General features: G+C 38.3%; 1 protein-coding gene across 2 annotated transcripts in view; it reads right to left on the bottom strand.

Annotated features, from left to right (window-relative positions):
• The window catches only part of csmd3a (CUB and Sushi multiple domains 3a), a 350,983-nt gene that overhangs the window by 147,935 nt on the left and 183,562 nt on the right, over positions 1-19,486 (bottom strand). For both annotated transcript variants that reach the window (XM_082150056.1, XM_082150057.1), the window contains exons 33-34: positions 18,044-18,139; positions 17,074-17,277 (exon numbers count right to left, since the gene is read on the bottom strand). In XM_082150056.1, coding sequence (XP_082006182.1) covers positions 17,074-17,277; positions 18,044-18,139 — 300 coding nt within the window. The remainder of the gene's footprint in view (positions 1-17,073; positions 17,278-18,043; positions 18,140-19,486) is intronic.

Here is a 19,486-nt window from a genome sequence, read left to right as displayed (position 1 = left end):
GAAATCAAAACTGTTTTAAAAACTTTTGATCTGACTCAGCATGTACATGGACCCACACACAATCATGGACACACTCTAGATTTACTTATCAGTAAGGGTCTAAACATCTCATCGATTTTTATTAAGGATGTAGCACTGTCTGATCATTTCTGTATTTTCTTTGATATATTGATCTCTCCTGCCACTGAAGCTAGATCTGTGTCTGTCAAGAAGAGATGCTTAAATGAGAACACTAGTGTACTATTTATGAAGGCTATATCCTTAACACCAAGCATATCTGCTGACTCTGTTGATTTTCTCCTTGATTATTTTAACTCAAAAGTTAAAAATATAATTGATGATATTGCTCCTGTGAAAGTCAGGAAGAAGAGTGGCAGACAAAAGGCACCTTGGAGAAACTCAACAGCAGTGCAACATATGAAAAGACAATGCAGAAAAGCAGAGCGCATGTGGCGGAAGACAAAACTTGTAGTCCATTATAACATCTACAAAGACAGCCTTCATGCTTTCAATATGGAACTAGGCAAAGCTAGACAGACTTACTTCTCAAATATTATAAACAGCAATTTAAACAACACACGCACTCTTTTTGCTACTGTAGAGAGACTGACAAACCCCCCAAGCCAGATTCCTAGTGAAATGCTCTCAAACAGCAAGTGCAGTGAGTTTGCTTCTTTCTTCTTTGAGAAAATCAATAATATCAGAAAGGTGATCAGCACATCCTTGAGTTGCACTGGGGTCAGACAGATCAGACCACCTGAGAAAGTAGTTACTATGTCTGACTTCAAAGAAATTGATGGCAAAATTTTGGAAGAAACCGTACAACACCTTAAAACATCAACATGCGCCCTTGACACACTTCCCACATCTTTCTTCAAAATTGTGCTAAACAGTTTAGAAGCAGATCTTCTAGAAGTGGTAAATGCCTCACTTCTCTCTGGGAGTTTTCCAAACTCCCTGAAAACTGCAGTTGTCAAGCCCCTCCTGAAAAAGAGCAATCTGGATAAGACCATATTAAGCAACTATAGACCGATCTCAAATCTTCCTTTCATAGGCAAGATCATTGAAAAAGTTGTCTTCAATCAGCTGAACAAATTCTTATGCTCGAATGGATACTTTGACAATTTTCAATCTGGTTTCCGACCGCACCACAGCACAGAGACAGCGCTCATAAAGATAATAAACGATATTCGCTTAAATACTGATTCAGGAAAATTATCAGTGCTGGTACTACTCGACCTCAGTGCTGCATTTGACACTGTCGATCACAACATACTTCTTGACAGGCTGGAAAACTGGGTGGGGCTTTCTGGGATAGTCCTAAAATGGTTCAGGTCATACTTAGATGGGAGAGGTTATTATGTGAGTATAGGAGACCATAAGTCTGAGTGGACATCCATGACATGCGGAGTCCCTCAAGGCTCAATTCTTGCGCCACTCCTGTTTAACCTGTATATGCTCCCAATGAGCCAAACAATGAGAAATAACCAAATCTCTTACCACAGCTATGCAGACGACACACAGCTGTACTTAGCCCTATCGCCCAACGATTACAGCCCCATTGACTCCCTGTGCCGATGCATTGATGAAGTCAACAGTTGGATGTGTCAAAACTTTCTTCAATTAAACAAAGACAAAACTGAAGTTATTGCGTTTGGAAACAAAGATGAAGTTCTCAAAGTGAACGCATACCTTCACTCTAGGGGTCAAACAACTAAACATCAAGTCAGGAATCTTGGTGTGACACTAGAGTCAGACCTTAGTTTCAGTAGTCATGTCAAAGAAATAACTAAATCAGCATACTATCATCTGAAAAATATTGCAAGAATTAGATGCTTTGTTTCCAGACAAGACTTAGAGAAACTTGTGCATGCTTTCATCACCAGCAGGGTGGATTATTGTAATGGACTCCTCACTGGCCTTCCCAAAAAGACCATAAGACAGTTGCAGCTCATACAGAACGCTGCCGCCAGGATTCTGAGCAGAACCAGAAAATATGAACATATCACACCAGTCCTCAGGTCTTTACACTGGCTCCCAGTTAGATTTAGGATTGATTTTAAAGTATTATTACTGGTATATAAATCATTCAATGGCCTAGGACCTCAATACATTGCAGATATGCTCACTGAATATAAACCCAACAGATCACTCAGATCATTAGGATCATATCAGCTAGAAATACCAAGGGTTCATTCTAAACATGGTGAGTCTGCTTTTAGCTATTATGCCAGCCACAGCTGGAACCAGCTTCCAGAAGAGATCAGATGTGCTCCTACAGTAGTCACATTCAAATCCAGACTCAAAACACTTCTGTTTAGCTGTGCATTTACTGAATGAGCACTGTGCCGCTGTTCGTCCGACTGTTTGTACTGTACTGTATTTTACTCAATTTTTCTAAACTGTTTTAATTATTCTTATTTCTTTTAATTATTTTAATTTCTCCTATGTCAGCAGGGCATTTAGCCTGAAACTGTAAATGCCCACTCAGAAGGTGATAATGTGAAAGTGATTAATGTGGGTTTGAAAGTAGAACAGTATTTAAATGACGATATTAAAGTTTTCGTCTGAGAAAGAATGTGAACGCAGTGCTAAAGTGCTAAAGAAAGTGAAAACAACGTGTGAGTAAATGAGGGAGAAAAGAAAGTTAAAGGAAAGTTGATAGATGGAAGTCGTAAGAAGATTGAAGGTTAAAAGAAGGTTGAAAGATTTAAGTCTTAAGGGAATCCTTTGAAAGAAAGATCTATAATAAATATTCTTTTTTATTTTTTTATTTTTTAAAAGTACTGTATTTTATTTTATTTTTCTAAACTGTTTTAATTATTCTTATTTCTTTTCATTATTTTAATTTCTTCTATGTAAAGCACTTTGAATTGCCATTGTGTATGAAATGTGCTATATAAATAAACTTGCCTTGCCTTGCCTTGCCTAAATTATCTAAGTTGACAGAGTGTGTTAAAGATATAAAATATTGGATGACCAGTAATTTTCTTCTATTAAATTCCGATAAGACTCATGTATTACTTATTGGACCAAAACCCTGTACACAAAACCTATTAGAATACAATTTTATATTTAGAAGGATGTACTGTAACTCCATCCTCTACAGTTGAAGACCTGGGAGTAAAATTAGACAGCAACTTGTCTTTCGAAAATCATATTTCATATGTTTTCTTCCACCTCAGAAACATTGCTAAAAAAACTTCATTGAGACGTTGCATTACAAAAGACATCCAGCCATTTTCTTATTCTCGCCCTGACTGGAAAATAGTTTTATCTTGTCATATTTTGTCCAATTTATGCTTAAAGCGACAACATTCATTCTAAAATAAATATATCTTGATGCTTTGATACTGTATGTTTCCTGCATTTATTGAACTAGATGCATTTATATGTTTGTAAAGCCTAACCTTTCCATTCTCCATCAGTGACGAAGATCCAAGGACTTGTAGCGCATATATGCTAAATCACTGCATTCATAATCACAGTATTGTGCTCTCTAATAGACCAGAAACACGTCATATTCAATGACTTCAATTTTCCATTTTCATTAGTGCTTTTCAAAACATTCAAACCACACAAGCGTCAGCTAAGAAGAAAAGCCGAGGGGGGAAAACACACACTAACTGGAATAAATTGAAAGGATGAGGAATGAATCTTCTGACACTCTCAGTCACCTTTTCAGGGCTCAGTCGAGCGATTTTTATTGGCTAGTTGAGGCTTCGCCAGACATTGTGCTCAGCACCTTTTGTGTAGCTATCAATAAGCGTGAATCCTCTGTGGATGTTAACTAGCGTGAGGGTTTCTGTCTTCACAGGCAGTATCTGATGCTATCAGTCAAACACACCGAGGACATCGAGAGACCCGAGTCAGACGCTTCGTTTTCAATCACCAGTGCAGAAGAAAAACGCCATCACTGTTTCCGTCACTGATAAACATGAGTCTGTGGTGAAGAAAAAATGTAATTAATAAAGGCTGATTTTTCACTGTTTTCCAGCTGTATTTACACCGTTTTATCATTGCTTTTGATTTTTAGGTTTGTAACTTGCTGTTTTGTGACATCTGGATTCATTTTCTACTCAAAATGACACATTCATTCTCAAAAACGACCTATCGAATGTTACCGTCGCTGTATATTGTGTACCAAGTATTGAAGTCTCTGTGTTCAAATGCCATTTACTTCTAGAATCTAGATTTTACTTAATTCTATATGTGAAATTAAATTAATTAAATATAATTAAGTAATATTTACTTAATTACTTAAATGTTAATTAGATTTGTCAAATGAATGTTAAGTTCAATAGTAAGTAGATTTTAAGTTGTACATTAGAATGCTGGGTTGTTTTAACCCAATTTTGGGTCAAATATGGTCAAACCCAGCCGTTGGGTTAATTTTTTTAATTACATTTTTAATCCAACGTTTGGGATTGTCCATATTTGACCCAAAATTGGGTTTAAAACAACCCAGCATTTTTTAGAGCGTACTTAAAATGTTTTTTTCTTTTTTTTTTCTTTTCTTTCCAGTGTTCTTTACTCTCACTTCTGATGCCTGGAAGAACATTTTACATGTTAATTCGAGGCAATTATTGAGTTGACTTGCACTCGGATCATCTATATTCCACAGGTGAGCTTACCCACGCACTCTCTCGCCCCCGCTATAATCAAGACGGTTTCCAGCTAACACTAATGTCTTCATTAGCAGCCGGCGCTCGAGAGGCGATGAGCGGGTCGCTCGGGGCAAAGAGCAATTCCACGTGAAGAGTCGCTACCGTGAATAGAGTAACACACATGTTGCTGTAAGATAATGCTACACTTGATCACGGCTGGTATTATAAGGGTGTCGTTTGGTTTGCTATTAATCCGCCTCATTAACGACGATTAACGCCTCATTGTCCATGTGGTTTCGGAGTTTGGACTGATGCACAACGTTTATTCACTACTAGCTGCAATATTAAGTTCATATTAAATTAAAATAGCAAAGTAATGCTGTCACCCTAATTTACAGTATTGCTCTATTTGCAGAATTAATTGCTATTTTTGGTAATGTATTATTTTGATACAATTGATTGCATTTCATTTATTTTTTATTTTAAATGAGTAAATACAAAAAATAAATTGAAATAGCAAACTAATCCCTAATTTACATAAATGCACTGATTGAAGAATCAATTAGTATTATTAGTAACGTAGTATAATTGGAGAATTAATTAGTATTCTTGTTAATATAATATATTGATACAATTTATTGATTTTAATTATTTTTTTATTTTAGATGAGTAAATATAAAAGAAATTAAAATGGTAAATTAATGCTGTCGCCCCAATTTAGAAGAATGCTTTATTTGGAGACTTAATAAGCATTTATAATATAATATAATATAATATAATATAATATAATATAATATAATATAATATAATATAATATAATATAATATTTTTATTTTAGATGAGTAAATACTAAACAAATTCAAATTAGACTCTAATTTAAAATAGCTTAATTAGCATTTATTATATATAATATAATATAATTTATTTTAGATGAGTAAATAAAAAATATTAAATAAAAAATGGCAAATTATTGCTGACACCCTAATTTATTTTAAAGCTCTAATTGCAGAATTAATTTATATTAGTAATATATCATATATTTTATTACAATTTATTATTTTTTACTTTAGATGATACTAAATATTATATTAAAATGGCAAATAAATTTAGATCAATGCCCTAATAACAAAATAAATTAGTATTCATCTGATTGTTATATAATGATATTTTCCCTTTAAGTAGCTTCAATGTCATTTTATCTGTGTGTGCGTGTGTGTGTGTGTGTGTGTGTGTGTGTGTGTGTGTGTGTGCGTGTGTGTGTGCGTGTGTGTGTGTGACTGACAGCTGTCAGCAGATGTGTGTTAAAATAGACCTGTGCATTATTATCCCTAACATGAGGTGAGACATCAATCCCTCGGGATGGAGGCGGACAGGGATCCGACACGTCTGAAATTGAACTCGCACGGTTTAGAAACTCTAGGCCACGACTTTATGCTGACACAATGTGGATTCACGTTATTTTAGGAATTATTTTAGATGATAAGACAGAGTGATAAAGGTGAATAAACTCATGATCCTGTGCAGAAAACCAGCTCTTCACACACACACTGTAAAACTCCTGCTGATTCACTTCAGCAGGAATAATCAATAATCAAAGACATTCAGCCGTTTTCTTATTCTGAACCCTACCTGGAAAATAGTTTTATCTTGTTTGCATATGTTGTCAAATTTATGCTTAAAGCGACAACATTTATTCTAAAATAAATATATCTTGATGCTTTAATACTGTATGTTTCCTGCAAAACATGACAAAACACTAATTAATAAAACGATTTATTGCAATAATTAAAAAAAATACAATTATGCATTTATGTGTTTGTAAAGCCTTACTTTTCCATCCTCCGTCAGTGACGAAGATCCCAAGGACTTGTAGCGCATATATGCAAAATCACCACATTAAAATTAAAACGGCAAATTAATGCTGTCACCCAAATTTAGAAGAATGCTTTATTTGCTGACTTAATTAGCATTTATAATATTTATTAACAGCATTTATAATATAATACAATATAATATAATATAATATAATATTTTAGATGAGTAAATACTAAATAAATTAAAATGACACTCTAATTTAAATGAATGCTCTAATTGCATAATTAAGTGTTATTATTAGTAATGTAGTATAATTGCAGAATTAATTAGTGTTATTGGTAATATAATATATTGATACTATTTACTCATCTAAAATAAAAATACATTAACATCATTTTCTTTAGTTGCTGCATCACCTGTGCAGAAAAGGAGCTGTTATTCCCACACACTGTAACACTGAATATAAAACTCGTGCTGATTCACTGAGGCTCTTCCCTTCAGCAGAGATAATCGATGATAACCGCTGTTCCTGTCAGAGGTTCAGTGTTAGATTTGCAGCTCACAGCGTCAGCGCACGAGAAGACCTGCTCCTTTACAGCTCTCATTTCCAGGAGGAATTTACACATGCAAAACTTGAGGCTTTTAATCAGCGGCGCTTGTTATTACTAACAATCACGAAGGTGAATAGCACTTTCAGGAACTTTCAGTCGGGTTTTAAGTCTCACCGCAGCACTGAACCCACTCTTTTAAAAGTCTTAAAGGACATTTTATTGGAAACTGACTAGACTTGGTCCTTAAAGGTGCTTTATAAATAAATTAAAGACAAGAAATCACGGAAAATACGAAAGAAAATAAAGTGGCAAATTAATGCTGTCACCCTAATTTAGAAGAATGCTTTATTTGCTGACTTAATTAGCATTTATTATAATATAATATAATATAATATAATATAATATAATATAATATAATATAATATAATATAATAATATATTTTTATTTTAGATGAGTAAATACTAAATAAATTAAATTGCATACTTAATTGTTATTATTAGTAATGTAGTATAATCGCAGAATTAATTAGTATTATTGGTAATATAATATATTGATCAAATTTATAAAAAAAAAAATTATTTTTGATTTTAGATGAGTAAATAGCAACTAAATTAAATGTGCAAATTATTGTTATCACCCTAATTTAGATTAATGCTTTAATTTCTGACTTAATTAGCATTAATTATAATAATATGACATAATATAATATGATAAAATAAAATAAAAGTAAATACAAATGATTATTAATAACTATCACGGAGGTGAACAGTATTTTTGACAAATTTCAGCCGGCTTTTAAGTCTCACCACAGCACTGAACGCACTCTTTTAAAAGTCTTAAATGACATTTTATTGGAAACTGATTAGCTTTGTTGCTTAAAGGTGCTTTATAATTAAATAAAAGACAAGAAATAACGCAACAGACGCCGGTGCCGAGTTTTGCCACGGCAAGCACCAATCACACTTTCTTCAGAAAATGTACATCAAATTGCTTATTAATATTGCTTATGAATATGAGTCTCAGCGATACAGGTGAGCTACACCTAAAACCCCCTGATAACGAAAGTCCTGATGCTGATTTAACATGTGAAGACCTTTTATATAGAAATCTGAAATGGTACAGCATGGAAAAAACAACCCAATTATTCCCACAGATCAGAGTGAAGGTGAAAAATGATGATGAAAAGACACACCAGGGGAAAAATAATATGTAACACAAAATCACATCTACTTGTTCTATAGCGCGAGCTCAGAAAGTGGCGGCGCATGGTTTGGTTGGTGAGAGCGCAAGCTTTGCTTCTAGCGCCTGTTGATTCTCTCATAGGAGTGTTTCTATTAAATTGCACAAGGACACAGTGAGAAGGAAAGTATTCTGTCACCTTGCATCAGGAGATTTACCCGAGATTCGCATTTACTTGATATTGCGTTTCATGGGGCCTTTCCTCCACACTGTGTGAACGCTCCTGTATCCATTAGCTCCCAGCACATTTATTTTTAATAAAGCCCCCTCGAATCTCCCGGCTCTGTTCTACAACACAGCGAGCGACTCCTCAGGACGAGTGATCTGGAACGCTTTACGAAGACAGAAACTCGTAACACGAACAGTGCTGATCATGTCAAGCACAACTCACTATTGATCTCAGTCGAGTTTGGCATTAGCATGTTCGCAAACTACACGATAATCTAATCCATTCATAATTTAAGAACTAAAAATACATTTCATTGAAATTATATTATATTGTATTATACTGTATTAAATGAAATTAAATGATAAAATGCTATATATATATACAATAAAAGCAGTATTGAGCAGTATTGAGAGGTATTGAGCAGTATTGGGCAGTATTGAGCGGTACTGGGCAGTATTGAGCAGTATTGGGCAGTATTGAGCGGTACTGGGCAGTATTGAGCAGTATTGGGCGGTATTGGGCAGTATTGGGCGGTATTGAGCAGTATTGAGAGGTATTTAGCAGTATTGAGCAGTATTGAGCAGTATTGAGAGGTATTGAGCAGTATTGAGAGGTATTGAGCGGTATTGGGCAGTATTGAGCAGTATTGAGAGGTATTGAGCAGTATTGAGCAGTATTGGGCAGTATTGAGCGGTATTGGGCAGTATTGAGCAGTATTGAGCAGTATTGGGCAGTATTGAGCAGTATTGAGCGGTACTGGGCAGTATTGAGCAGTATTGAGCAGTATTGAGCAGTATTGGGCAGTATTGAGCAGTATTGGGCGGTATTGAGTAGTATTGGGCGGTATTGGGCAGTATTGAAAGGTATTGGGCAGTATTGAAAGGTATTGAGCAGTATTGAGAGGTATTGAGCAGTATTGAGCAGTATTGAGAGGTATTGAGCAGTATTGGGCAGTATTGAGCAGTATTGGGCAGTATTGAGCAGTATTGAGCGGTACTGGGCAGTATTGAGCAGTATTGGGCGGTATTGGGCAGTATTGGGCGGTATTGAGCAGTATTGAGAGGTATTGAGCAGTATTGAGCAGTATTGAGAGGTATTGAGCAGTATTGAGAGGTATTGAGCAGTATTGAGCAGTATTGAGCAGTATTGGGCAGTATTGAGCAGTATTGGGCGGTATTGAGTAGTATTGGGCGGTATTGGGCAGTATTGGGCGGTATTGGGCAGTATTGAAAGGTATTGAGCAGTATTGAGAGGTATTGAGCAGTATTGAGCAGTATTGAGAGGTATTGAGCAGTATTGGGCAGTATTGAGCGGTACTGGGCAGTATTGAGCAGTATTGAGAGGTATTGAGCAGTATTGGGCGGTATTGGGCGGTATTGGGCAGTATTGGGCGGTATTGAGCAGTATTGAGAGGTATTGAGCAGTATTGAGCAGTATTGAGAGGTATTGAGCAGTATTGAGAGGTATTGAGCAGTATTGAGCAGTATTGAGCAGTATTGGGCAGTATTGAGCAGTATTGGGCGGTATTGAGTAGTATTGGGCGGTATTGGGCAGTATTGGGCGGTATTGGGCAGTATTGAAAGGTATTGAGCAGTATTGAGAGGTATTGAGCAGTATTGAGCAGTATTGAGAGGTATTGAGCAGTATTGGGCAGTATTGAGCGGTACTGGGCAGTATTGAGCAGTATTGAGAGGTATTGAGCAGTATTGGGCGGTATTGGGCAGTATTGGGCAGTATTGGGCGGTATTGAGCAGTATTGAGAGGTATTGAGCAGTATTGAGAGGTATTGAGCAGTTGGGCAGTATTGAGCGGTACTGGGCAGTATTGAGCAGTATTGAGCGGTATTGGGCGGTATTGGGCGGTATTGGGCAGTATTGGGCGGTATTGAGCAGTATTGAGAGGTATTGAGCAGTATTGAGGAGTATTGAGAGGTATTGAGAGGTATTGAGCAGTATTGGGCGGTATTGGGCAGTATTGGGCGGTATTGGGCAGTATTGAGAGGTATTGAGCAGTATTGAGAGGTATTGAGCAGTATTGAGCAGTATTGAGCAGTATTGGGCAGTATTGAGCGGTACTGGGCAGTATGGAGCAGTATTGAGCAGTATTGGGCGGTATTGGGCGGTATTGGGCAGAATTGAGCAGTATTGGGCAGAACTGGGCAGTATTGGGCAGTATTGAGCAGTATTGGGCAGAATTGAGCAGTATTGGGCAGAATTGAGCGGTATTGGGCAGTATTGGACAGTATTGAGCAGTATTGGGCGGTATTGAGCGGTATTGGGTGGTATTGGGCGGTATTGAGCGGTATTGGGCGGTATTGGGCGGTATTGAGCGGTATTGGGCAGTATTGAGCGGTATTGGGCGGTATTGAGCGGTATTGGGCGGTATTGGGCAGTATTGGGCAGTATTGAGCGGTATTGAGCAGTATTGGGCGGCATTGGGTGATATTGGGCAGTATTGGGCGGTATTGGGCAGTATTGGGCAGAATTGAGCAGTATTGGGCTGTATTGGGCAGTATTGAGAGGTATTAGGCGGTATTGGGCAGTATTGAGCGGTATTGAGCGGTATTGGGCGGTATTGGGCAGTATTGAGCGGTATTGGGCAGTATTGAGCGGTATTGGGCAGTATTGGGCAGTATTGAGCAGTATTGGGCGGTATTGGGCAGTATTGAGCAGTATTGAGCGGTATTGAGCAGTATTGAGCAGTATTGGGCGGTTTTGAGCTGTATTGGGCAGAATTGAGCAGTATTGAGCGGTATTGGGCAGTATTGAGCAGTATTGGGCGGTTTTGAGCTGTATTGGGCAGAATTGGGCAGTATTGGGCGGTATTGGGCAGTATTGGGCAGAATTGAGCAGTATTGGGCTGTATTGGGCAGTATTGAGAGGTATTGGGCGGTATTGCGCGGTAAAACGTCATGCGGCGTCGCGTTATCAACCAGGCAGAACAATCCTCCCATCCACTATAGATAATTTCTCAAATTGCTTATCTAATCTGTCTCAGCTGCTGCCTGAACCCAAACAAACAGATTAACTAGAAGAACTAACTAGCACTATGAGCACCATTCTCTCTAGAACATTGGATGTGGTTGCACCTATTAAATTAAAAAAGGTCAGATAGAAAAATAAAGCACCATGGTATAACAATACTACGCATGTTTTAAAGAGAGAAACCCGTATTTTAGAGCGTAAATGGAAACATACTAATTTAGAGGTCTTTAGAATCGCGTGGAAAGACAGTATGTCACGTTATAAAAAGGCCCTAAAAGCGGCCAGGGCTGAGCACCTCCGCAAACTAATAGAAAACAACCAAAACAATCCAAGGTTTTTATTTAACACCGTGGCTAGACTAACAAATAAACAGACGTCACCCGAACAAAATATCCCGTTTCAGTTCAGTAGTAATGATTTCATGAACTTCTTCACTGAGAAAATAGAAAGCATCAGAACCACAATTGTAAACGTTCAATCTTCAATCGCGCCTATAGAACAAAAAGAGTTAAATAAACTTATCACTTCATCTAAAACAACAATATGTTTATTACATCCTATACCAACTAAGCTACTGAAAGAAGTGTTACCTGTAGTGGAAGAGCCTCTCCTCAATATTATTAACTCGTCTTTATCTTTAGGTCATGTTCCAAGAACATTTAAACTGGCAGTTATAAAACCTCTCATTAAGAAACCACAATTAGATCATAATAATCTAGCAAATTATAGACCCATTTCAAACCTTCCATTTATGTCTAAAATATTAGAAAAAGTGGTTTCCGCTCAACTGGGCTCTTTCTTGCAACAAAATGATATCTATGAAAAGTTTCAGTCTGGATTCAGACCGCATCATAGCACTGAAACTGCGCTCGTTAAAATCACAAATGATTTACTTTTAGCTTCTGACCAAGGCTGTATCTCAATACTAGTTTTACTTGATCTTAGTGCTGCGTTCGATACTATAGATCATACATTACTCTTAGATCGACTACAAAATTATACTGGTGTTCAAGGACAAGCACTAAGCTGGTTCAAATCATCCCTATCTGACCGCTACCATTTTGTCTATTTAAATGGAGACAAATCTATCATAACTCCAGTAAACTATGGAGTGCCGCAGGGATCTGTATTAGGCCCTCTGTTATTTTCAATATATATGATGCCACTTGGAAATATTATAAGGAAACATGGAATTAGTTTCCATTGTTATGCTGATGACACTCAAATATATATTTCATCACGGCCGGATGAAAACGCTAAATTTTCTAAATTGACAGAGTGTGTTAAAGATATAAAAGATTGGATGACGCGTAATTTTCTTTTATTAAATCCAGACAAGACAGAGGTAATACTTATCGGTTCAAAAAACCGCCCACAAAACCTCGCACAATACAACTTTAACATCATAGGATGTCCTGTTACTTTATCCTCTACAGTAAAAGACCTGGGGTGTTATACTCGATTGCAACCTGTCTTTTGAAAATCATATTTCATATGTTACAAAAACAGCCTTTTCCCACCTTAGAAACATTGCTAAGCTACGTAATATGCTATCAGTTTCTGATGCAGAAAAGTTAGTTCATGCATTCATGACCTCGAGACTGGATTACTGTAATGCTTTATTAGCTGGTTGTCCTGCATCCTCAATAAACAAGCTACAGTTAGTCCAAAATGCCGCCGCTAGAGTTCTTACGAGATCAAGAAAATATGATCATATAACACCGATTTTATCATCACTGCATTGGTTACCTATAAAGTTCCGTATTAATTACAAGGTATTGCTACTGACTTATAAAGCCCTAAACGGCTTAGCTCCAGTCTATTTAACGGATCTTCTATCACCCTATAATCCATCGCGCTCTTTAAGATCACTAAATTCAAGGCTTTTGGTCATACCTAGGATATCCAGAACCACCAAAGGAGGGAGAGCATTTTCACATTTGGCTCCAAAACTCTGGAATAGTCTTCCTGATACTGTTCGTTGCTCAGACTCGCTCTCCCAGTTTAAAACTAGATTAAAGTCGCATCTCTTCAGCCAGGCATTCATATAATCCTACAGTTCATACTACAATCCGGCCTCTAGCTCATAAATACCAGAGGAGAACTGGCCCCCGACTGAGCCTGGGTTCTCCCAAGGTTTTTTTTCTCCATTAGGTCACCTGATGGAGTTTTAGGACACCATTAGGTCACTTGATGGAGTTTTTCGGTTCCTTGCCACTGTTGCCTTTGGCTTGCTCAGTTGGGGATATTTTGGGGATATTTAATTTAATTTTATCAATCAATAAATTCCTCTTGAAACAAACTTTGTTGTATTATTTTAATTTAATACTGTGAAGCTGCTTTGATACAATCTGTATTGTGAAAAGCGCTATACAAATAAACTTGACTTGACTTGACCAGTGTTGTTTTCGTCAACGATGACGATAACGAAATTATTTCGTTGACGCACCTTTTTTTTATGACGATAACGCGACGATGACTAGCTAAAAATGGCTCTAAGGTGACTAAAATATGACGAGACGTTTTCGAGTTTTCGTTGACGAGACGAGACGGAACGAAAATGATTATAAGTCTGACGTTCAATTAGGGTTGCCAACCGAGAAAAAAAAACCGACGGTGCGGTAGATACTAATTTCTCCCCCTGTTTGTCTATGATCAGCGTAGCGTTTTTAACATCTTGGAGCATCATCAGAGAATGCCTTTTTAATTGGTCGTTTCTCATTGTGAGTCACGTATCGTAGCAATGATGACGACAAGTGACAACAGCGGGAAATGTAAAAATGACTACCTCGCTCCGAGCAGCCGGCCGCCGGCGAGAAAGAAAAGAGCACAGAAATGTAAAATTGAATGGTAAAATGACTACCCGTAGCTGGAATGCGTGAGGGACAATGAATACAAGGCCAATTGTACCATATGCCGTCGCGTTTTTTCTGTTTGTCACGGCGGAGTGTGTGATATTAAGCAGCACGCATCAGGAGATAATCTAATAATTCTATTGAATAAGTTCGCACACAAGGCTACAGAAAACTGTTGTGTTTATTTTTCTTCAAATGCAGTCTAAGCCGGTGAGTTTTGAATGTTATATGTTGTATTTGTTTAAGTTAAAAATAAAACGTATTATAAACTAAACAAATCAATGGTTCATTGTTGGCAAAATTATCATGATAGCCTTTATATTTCACATCTATGTGGTTCAGTCTTGTATATTAGGCCTACTTTGCTATTCTATAAATATATAGGCCTAATAAGTTGTATTATAATATGCTATAAGGTATGAAATATATTTATCTAAATGTATCAATTAGTTTCCACAATATTCACCAGAAGTCATCATTAAGGGGTTATTTAAAAAAAAAAACATGTTATGAATTGCAACACTTGCTACAACCTGTCAAACCTAAGCCCATGTCCAATACTTTTTAACCTAAATTATTTTTTTAAAGACTAAGTTACTTTTTTTTCTTTTTTTTTTTTTTTTTACTAAAATTGACTAAAACTTGACTAAAACCTTTTTGCGTTTTCGTCGACTAAAACTTGACTAAAACTATCAAGTTTATAAGTGACTAAAATGTGACTAAAACTAAAAAGCATTTTCGTCCAAAAGACTAAGACTAAGACTAAAACTAAAAGGGCTGCCAAAAACAACACTGGACTTGACTTGACTATTGGGCAGTATTGAGCGGTATTGGGCGGTATTGGGCAGTATTGAGCGGTATTGGGCAGTATTGAGCGGTATTGGGCAGTATTGGGCAGTATTGAGCAGTATTGGGCGGTATTGAGCGGTATTGGGCGGTATTGGGCAGTATTGAGCAGTATTGAGCGGTATTGAGCAGTATTGAGCAGTATTGAGCAGTATTGGGCGGTTTTGAGCTGTATTGGGCAGTATTGAGCAGTATTGGGTAGTATTGGGCAGTATTGGGCAGAATTGAGCAGTATTGAGCGGTATTGGGCAGTATTGAGCAGTATTGAGCGGTATTGGGCGGTATTGGGCAGTATTGACCAGTATTGAGAAGTATTGAGCGGTATTGAGCGTTATTGGGCAGTATTGAGTGGTATTGGGAAGTATTGGGCAGTATTGAGCGGTATTGGGCGGTATTGGGCAGTATTGAGCGGTATTGGGCAGTAAAAGAAAAAAGAAAGGAAATAAAAATAGAAATCCTTGAAGTAGTAGGTAGTAGTAATCCTTAATACTGTATTGTCTGCTCGTGTGTCTGCTTGTCTATCTGGGAATTTAGTCCTTGTTTCGTTCTTTTTATTTGTGTTTTTATCTGTTTTATTTTATTTGTATTTTTTTATGCCCCCTTTCTTCATTGTCCTCAATGTTGTTAGTCCATGTACTGTTACTCATCTTCCATCTTAAGGACCACAATGGAAACAAGCCTTTGGGCTTTTTTGTGTTTTTATCCTTTTGAACACTTCATGATGATTGTTGTTGTTCAATAAAGTTTTCAATCAATCAATCAAATTGGGCAGTATTGAGCGGTATTGGGCAGTATTGGGCAGTATTGAGCGGTATTGGGCAGTATTGGGCAGTATTGAGCGGTATTGGGCAGTATTGAGCGGTATTGGGCAGTATTGAGCGGTATTGGGTGGTATTGGGCGGTATAGAGCGGTATCGGGCAGTATTGAGAAGTATTGGACAGTATTGGGCAGTATTGAGCGGTATTGGGCAGTATTGAGCAGTATTGGGCGGTATTGGGCGGTATTGGGCAGTATTGAGCAGTATTGGACAGTATTGGGCAGTATTGAGCGGTATTGGGCAGTATTGAGCAGTATTGGGCGGTATTGGGCGGTATTGGGCGGTATTGGGCAGTATTGAGCGGTATTGGGCGGTATTGGGCAGTATTGAGCAGTATTGGGCAGTATTGATCGGTATTGGGCAGTATTGAGCAGTATTGGGCGGTATTGGGCAGTATTGAGCAGTATTGGGCGGTATTGGGCAGTATTGAGCAGTATTGGGCGGTATTGGGCAGTATTGGGCGGTATTGAGCGGTATTGGGCAGTATTGAGCGGTATTGGGCAGTATTGAGCGGTATTGGGCAGTATTGAGCGGTATTGGGCAGTATTGAGCAGTATTGGGCGGTATTGGGCAGTATTGAGCAGTATTGGGCGGTATTGGGCAGTATTGGGCGGTATTGAGCGGTATTGGGCAGTATTGAGCGGTATTGGGCAGTATTGAGCGGTATTGGGCAGTATTGAGCGGTATTGGGCGGTATTGAGCAGTATTGAATGGTATTGGGCAGTATTGGGCGGTATTGGGCAGTATTGAGCGGTATTGGGCAGTATTGGGCAGTATTGAGCGGTATTGGGCAGTATTGAGCGGTATTGGGCAGTATTGGGCACTATTGGGCAGTATTGAATGGTATTGGGCAGTATTGGGCGGTATTGGGCAGTATTGAGCGGTATTGGGCAGTATTGGGCAGTATTGAGCGGTATTGGGCAGTATTGAGCGGTATTGGGCAGTATTGAGCAGTATTGGGCGGTATTGGGCAGAATTGAGCAGTATTGGGCGGTATTGGGCAGTATTGGGCGGTATTGAGCGGTATTGGGCAGTATTGAGCGGTATTGGGCAGTATTGAGCGGTATTGGGCAGTATTGAGCGGTATTGGGCAGTTTTGAGCAGTACTGGGCAGTATTGAGCGGTATTGGGCGTTATTGAGCAGTATTGAGCAGTTTTGAGCAGACGTGTGGGGGTGTATGTACATACCCACACATGTTGGCACAGTGCCGTTCCACTGGGCCAGAGAGTTGGGCACGGCCTCACACCTGATGGCACTGGCACCGTGGAGAGAGTAGCCTGGGTTACACTCGAACAGCACAAACGTGCCCAATCCAAAGTCATTTCCAATGCGCTTCCCATAGCGAGGCTCGGGCATGGAGCTGCACTGGGAAGCACTGGTCCGCGGAACAGCTGTGGAAATGCAAGAGGAAAAACATTTGATTTTTATAAATCTGCATAACAAATATACACTTCAAAAGTTTGGAGTCAATAACTTTTACATCAGTGTATATTAGGGGTGTAACGATACCCTCATGTCACGATCCATATCACGAAACTGAACTCATGATTAGATATTATTGTGATACTCCAAGACATATGATAAAAGGTTAACAAAAAATGAACTGTTGATTAAAATGCTAAATTTGATATTACATTGGGGTGTAAATGAACAGGCTTGGACTTGGTTCTGGAAACCCAAAGCACAGGACAAAAGAGACACCAGAATAACAATATTCATGATTCTGAAGCTGAAAATACAGAATTATTTTAAATGAATATGCTTGCACTCTGTCACTGTCTAGATATATTTAAAATAATGTATAGGCCACTTTTTACTGGTAACATAAGACATTTGGCTTTAACAGGACCCATTGCATTAATATACATTATATTCAACATTATATATAGTAGTTTAATGTAGTACTGACACTAAAACTCTGAAAACTACTCAGTTCTCACACAGTATTTTTTTTTTTTTTTTTTGGTTGAACTATACACAATGCATTTTGTCACTATCCACGATATATATTGTTGCATTTTTGTATTGTGATATATTGTGACTTGATATATTGTTACACCCCTAGTGTATACTGAAAAATAGCATGAGTAGAATGTAAGTATTCTTTTCCAACAGCCTTAATGTAAGTTCACAACAGAGCAGTTGAGAAATACACACCTTGATATACAAAATGAAAACCTTTAGCTGTATTGGGTCCCTCGGTTTTGAACCTGATGGTGATTTCATTGGCAGAGCTCAGCGGCAACGGCTCTCCTATGAAATGAGAAATTTGAGGAGGTGAGGGAAAAGAAAAACAGCTCTGTTATCTGTCTACAACATCAGTATGTGTGCCACATCAACAGGGTTAAAGAAATGATGTGTCTTCAGATCACCAAGAAGAGTACGATTGAAAATGTGTGTTGCATCCTTTTCTATTTTAATGCAACATGCTTTGATACAAATTATATTATATACAGTGTCAGCATAGAAATTTGAGCAAAAAGTTGAACTTTAAAAATGTAATTGCATTGCATTTACACATGTTGCTAGGCAAAAAACGAGATAATCTAATAATTCACTGATAATCTGAGCACTTAAATTCACAGCACACACAAATAATATCTAAAATTGTTTTTTAATTGCATTTCTTTATTTTGTTATTATTAATGCATTATTAAAATATAGGAGACCATTGAAACACTTCCTTCCAGACCTGAGAGGCCATCACGTGCTTGTCTGGTTAGACAACACATCGGTGGTCTTACACATCGGTGGTCTTACACATCGGTGGTCTTACACATTGGTGGTCTCCAATATAAATCATCAAGGGCATCTGCGTTCACGTCCACTATGCAAACTGGGGGCCGACTCATAGACTCTGGTCTCTCAACCGAGGTTGTAGAGACCATACTTCACTCCAGAGCTCCGTCCACGAGCAAGCTATATGCCCTGAAGTGGAGAAGGTTTACTTCTTGGTGTGATCTAGGACAGTGGGATACAGTTAATTGCCCCATGGGTTCAACACTAGAGTTCCTTCAAGATTGCTTCTCATCAGGGTTATCTCCTTCCACACTGAAGGTATATGTTGCGGCCACAGCAGCCTCCCATGTCCCCTGTAGGGAGAGACCCTCTGATAACACGTTTACCTGGGACCTGGCTCTAGTTCTAGAAGGTTTATCTGTCGCTCCCTTCGAGCCTCTTGATTCGGTCTCAAAAAAGTTTCTAACCCTCTAAACTGTGTTCCTTCTAGCCATTTCCTCACTAAAAAGAATAGGAGATCTTCAGGCCTTATCGGCCCGGGATGGTCAAAGCTTTCCTCTATCCTAGGCCGAGATATATTCCGAAAGTTCCTACTAACGTACCGAGGCCTATCGTTTGAACCTCATCTGTCCAGTCAGAGCACAAGACGCCTATGTCCACAAAGCTGCCCTGTGGAGAAAGTCTGATCAACTGTTAGTCTGCTTTGGATCACCGAAGAAAAGCCTTCCTGCATCCAAGCAGACTGTCAGCAAGTGGATAGTTGAGGATATCTCTCTTGCTTATGAGGTTTCGGGCCAGCCTTCACTTTTGGCCATTACAGCCTGTTCTATTAGGAAAATGGCGGCCTCCAAGGCCCGAATG

Source organism: Leuciscus leuciscus, assembly GCF_965113295.1.
Source record: "Leuciscus leuciscus genome assembly, chromosome: 20".
NCBI lineage: Eukaryota > Metazoa > Chordata > Actinopteri > Cypriniformes > Leuciscidae > Leuciscus > Leuciscus leuciscus.
Note: the sequence above shows the minus strand (reverse complement) of the source record. Positions and strands in the feature narration are given on the sequence as shown.